Source organism: Sciurus carolinensis, chromosome 3 (assembly GCF_902686445.1).
Source record: "Sciurus carolinensis chromosome 3, mSciCar1.2, whole genome shotgun sequence".
Lineage (NCBI taxonomy): Eukaryota > Metazoa > Chordata > Mammalia > Rodentia > Sciuridae > Sciurus > Sciurus carolinensis.
The window spans coordinates 16,812,567-16,817,288 of NC_062215.1; the positions used below are offsets into that span (position 1 = coordinate 16,812,567).

A 4,722-nucleotide genomic window follows, 5' to 3' on the forward strand; every position below is an offset into this window, starting at 1 on the left:
GACATGTATGGGAAAATGCTAATTATTAGATAACATCGAGTACACTTTAACTCCTTAAATTCTATGGGGTAACGTACTTAAACATTATTAGTGTTTTCATAGGTTGGTAAATAAAAAGGGTTTAAAATTGCTTTGTGTCATCACTAAACTAAAAACAAGTTTACTAAGAGTTATGTCCTAACATACTAAGAGTTATGTCCTAACAATTCTATAGTAATTTATCTAAATTCAGAAATTTCATAACAGTTGTTTCAGAATGTGAACAAAAAGGGGTCAACAGATAGAAAAGGATTTTTCTGGGGACATCAATGACATTAAGAGTTAAATGTTGTGTTTACATTCCTGATAACCTAGACAATGTAGAATTTCCCAAATAAAGGCCTTGTCCTTTCCAGCCTATGTTAGGCCTTGTTATGGGAAAAATTTCTCAGTTCTTCCACCTCCTAGTGAGGGATTATTGGCTTCTGTCATCTTCATGATATTCATTGACATGTTTGAGATTTTGCAACATTTATTTTGTATTAATCTCATTTCAGTACTCATGTCTTTTTGTTCTTCTCTCATAGAAGCATCCACCCCCAGATGCCTTTACAACCTGCTCTTCCCCAGCCAGACTTCTAAAATTGACCCAATTTTTAAAAAGGGAACTCCAAACTGCTTGCCCCACGCTGCCTGCTTCCAGCTCAAAGCAGCCAGAGTGGTGGTCTCCCCCTTTCCCTACAGCAGTAAGGAGTTCCTAAAACTAGAGGGGGGAATGAAGCCAGGATTGGGGACAGGCAGTTAGTGTAGAAATAGGGGATCGGCCAAATAGAGGAAATGAAGTCCATGAAAGCCATCTGCCTCTGGAAGTCTGGAAGTTGGGGACTGCCCCTGGGAGAATGGAATGTCAAGGATCTTCGGAGCCCATTGATTACCAAATTTCCCAGCCCTTATCAAGGACTGCAAGCAAGGAGTTGCTAATTAATGCCCCCTGGGCCTTTGCCTGACTAAATCACTTTGGCTCTCCCCCTGCCCCATCCGCTTCTTACTTTTTATATCTCACCTGCAAAACCAGGCCTAGGCAGGAAGGAGAGATAAGCGGGGAGAGAACTGGAGAACGAAAGATCTTCTTATAAAAACAAAAACAGGGAATATAATATAATATAATCTGCTCCCTGGCCCTTTATAGCTGCAGCCATTTCTCCGCCTCCCAATTTACAACCTAGCTTGTCAATCTGTGAACATCCTAGTGAGCTATTGGTTCATCAGTCAGCTAGCAAGTTTCCTTTTCAGTTATTGGTCCCTTGTTAGCCCATGGAATTCCACTGCTTAAAAATGGTTCCCACGCCATTTTCTCTCTCTCTCTCCTCCTCGCTTTCATGCTCTCTCCTCCTGGCTTTCACTCTCTTTCTTGCTCTCTCTCTCTCTCTCTCTCTCTCTCTCTTCCTCTCATTTTCTCTCTTACCCTGCAGGGAGACACTCTGCCTCTTTGCTTAATAAACTCTCTTATGTGAATTCCCACGTCTGGAGTGGTTTCTGGGTTCTTACATCTACACTGGCAATGAACAATCCAAAAATAAAATTAAGAAAACAATAACATGATAGCATTAAAAAGAACAAAACACAGCTGGACATGGTGGTGCATGCCTGTAATCCCAGCAACTTGGGAGGCTGAGGCAGGAGGAGCATGAGTTCTAAACCACCTTGCATCTTAGCAAGACTCTAAGCAACTCAGTGAGACCCTGTCTCAAAGTAAAAATATCAAAAAGGGCTGGAGATGTGGCTCAGCAGTTAAGTACCCCTGGGTTCAATCTTCAGTACCATGTCCCACCAAAAAAAAAAAAAAAAAAAAAAAAAAAAAAAATCAGAATACTTAAGAATAAATTTAACTCAGAGATGCAAGAGTCTATACAATGAAAATTACGAAGCATTGTTGAAAGAATTTAAAGTCAACTTAAATACATGAAAAGACATGCTGTGTTTATGAATTAGAAGTTGTGTTAGTCAGTTTTTCAGCCATGAATTGAAAAACCTGAGGAAAACAATTTAAAGGAGGAAATTTTTAGTCTGGTTCATGGTTTCAGAGGTCTCAGCCCATGATCAGCTGGCTCCATTGCTTTTAGGTCTGTAAAGAGGCAGAAACATCATGTTGGAAGGTGGTGAGAACCACCATTCTAGATTAATCTCTTCTGGTTTCCTCTCTGGAGTTCCATGCTTTAGCCACATGGAGCTATCCAGTTTCTGGAAAATTCCTTCTGGAATTTGCACATGCTATTCCACACCCCCTTACCATCTCTGGCATATTGGCTTCACCTTCTTTTGTCTCTCTTCCCCACTTTATTTATTTATTTATTTATATTTTAGTTGTAGATGGACACAATACCTTTATTTTATTTATTTATTTTTATGTGGTGCTGAGGATGGAACCCAGGGCCTCACACGTGCTAGGCAAGCACTCTACCCCTGAGCGACACTTCCAGTCCTCCCCACCTCCTTTTAAACTGGAAGGCAGTGGTGCCATTGGATTTATTGTTGTTTTTCAGGGCTTTGGCAGGGCTGGGCACATAGCATGTGCTCAGTGACTCTTTTCTTTTCTTTCTTTTTTTTTTTTTTTTCTCACGGTTTTATGATTTTATTGGACAATCAGCAGTTAGTTCTCATCTACATTGACTGTAGATTTTTGAACATGGTAACAGGGACGTAGGTTACCAAACTATAGAGTTTGTTGGGCGAATCTTCATCCTCATTACGTTTTCTGGACAATCGCAAACGAATACGATATGGGACATTCCTTATTTCTTTAGCCCAGACAGCTTTGTTGAGCCTGGTATCCATGCGCACATCTGGAGTTCCCATCTCCTTCATGGCAAATTTCTGGATCTCTTTGAGTGCCCGTGGAGCACGCTTCTTGAAGCCGACTCCATGGATGCGCTTGTGAATGTTGATGGTGTATTCCCGGGTCAGGACCTCTTTGATGGCAGAGCGACCCTTTTTCTTCTCGCCATGCTTCTTTGCGGGAGCCATTCTGGCAGGCTCAAGTTGGAAAAGCTCAGTGACCGTTTTCATAATGAACATTGAGCTAGACAGAAACCTAGTTGCTAAAGCAGGCAGTATCCAACCACAGGGGCTCACGATGGAGAGGCCAGTAATCTGCACCATTACTCAGCAGTAAATAGGATCGACATATATCTATTCACATTTTACTCCAGGCCTATTGAATACCTGCCCAATGTCTCGTAACTAAATTGATGACAGAGGGAATAAGAAGAAATGAAATATATAATTAGTAAAATAAAATAAATACAAAGGAAGGAGTATGGGAGCAGTTCAGGATCTCATCTCTTCTTATATTTTAATACAGAGGGACAGAGTCCTTAGTGTTAGCCAAACTTTTTATTGAGCACCAACTATATGCAAGACTCTGTGCCGAACTTTACAAGAACTCCTTTGAGAAAACCGGGGGGAGAGAGTCATTGAATATTTGCCTACAGTCCTATGGATTATGCTAAACCCATGGTTATTGGAAATTGCTGTTCAGTGACTTGCTTGGCCCCAGACTATACCTCTGCCCTGGTTGTTCACAGATGGATCACAACAAGTCTCATAGACACATTTGAATATCTGAACCAAACTTAAGGAATAGTTGTTTTTGATAGTGGTTCAGGTGTATCAGCTTTGACTAGAAAACATGACCAATTATTATTACATCATAAGATCTAAATGCTATTATTGAAGCCATAAAAGACTGGGGGACAGAACTGGCTTGCTCTCCTAGTAAGTACCCATGGTCCCTTGTATCTCCATTACCCTACCTGTCATCATAGCATGCTGCAGTTGCTTGTTTGAGCTGGAGAGTAACTTTTATGTTTATTGCTGCTCTTCTAACATACACCTGGTGTATGCTAGAAGACAACCTGGGACTAGCTAACTGGGACCAACAAAAGCTCCTTAAGTTTGCTTCATCTGTCTAGTCACCAAGATCTTCCCTAGTGGTCAGGATTCTATGTATGAAACTTTAAAAACTTTTTTTTTTTTTTTTTTTTTTTTTTTTTTTGCAGTGCTGGGGATCAAACCCAGGGACTTGTGCTTGCAAGGCAAGCACTCTACCAACTGAGCTATCTCCCCAGCTCTTAAAAAGATTTTTTTTAAGAACATAGGGATATAGTTCTGGGTAAGGTCTTGCCTAGCATGTACGAGTCCCTGAGTTCAATCCCTGGTATGCACCTCCAACAACAACAACAAAAAAGAAAGTTCAAGTTCAGTTTAGATAATGCAGTTTAGGATTTAAACCTTTGTCTACCTCGTTAGAGAAGGACTTGAAATACCTATGTGTCTGATTTAGAAAAAAGAGCTTGTAACAGATCTTTTGCTCTTCATACCCAGTAATTACTTATCTAGGATTCTGTTATAAAACAAATACAGAAGACGTGTTTGCCCTCAAGGGTCTTATAATTCATTTTATTTATTTTAGTACTGGGGATTGAACCCAGGGGCACTTTACCACTGAGCTACATCCCCAGCCCTTTTTATTTTTTACTTTGAGACAGGGCCTTGCTAAAAGCACTGAAGGTCTAAGTTTCTGAGCCTAGCTTTGAACTTACCATCTGCCTGCTTCAGCCTCCTGAGTTGCTTGATTATAGGTGTGTGCTACCCCTCCTGGCTAATTCACTTCTTGGTACATGCATATTCTACCAACACTATGCTTCGAGCTTACTAAGGACTGAGTAAGGAAGGACTGGCTTC

At 40.7% G+C, this 4,722-nt stretch overlaps 1 protein-coding gene across 1 annotated transcript; it reads right to left on the reverse strand.

Moving 5' to 3' along the window:
- Nucleotides 1-2,640: 2,640 nt before the first annotated feature.
- Nucleotides 2,641-3,012, reverse strand: LOC124980804 (60S ribosomal protein L31-like). The gene has a single exon (XM_047546723.1). The coding sequence runs from the start codon at nucleotides 3,001-3,003 to the stop codon at nucleotides 2,641-2,643; it is 363 nt and encodes a 120-aa protein (XP_047402679.1). The 5' UTR covers nucleotides 3,004-3,012.
- Between the last annotated feature and the right edge of the window lie 1,710 nt (nucleotides 3,013-4,722).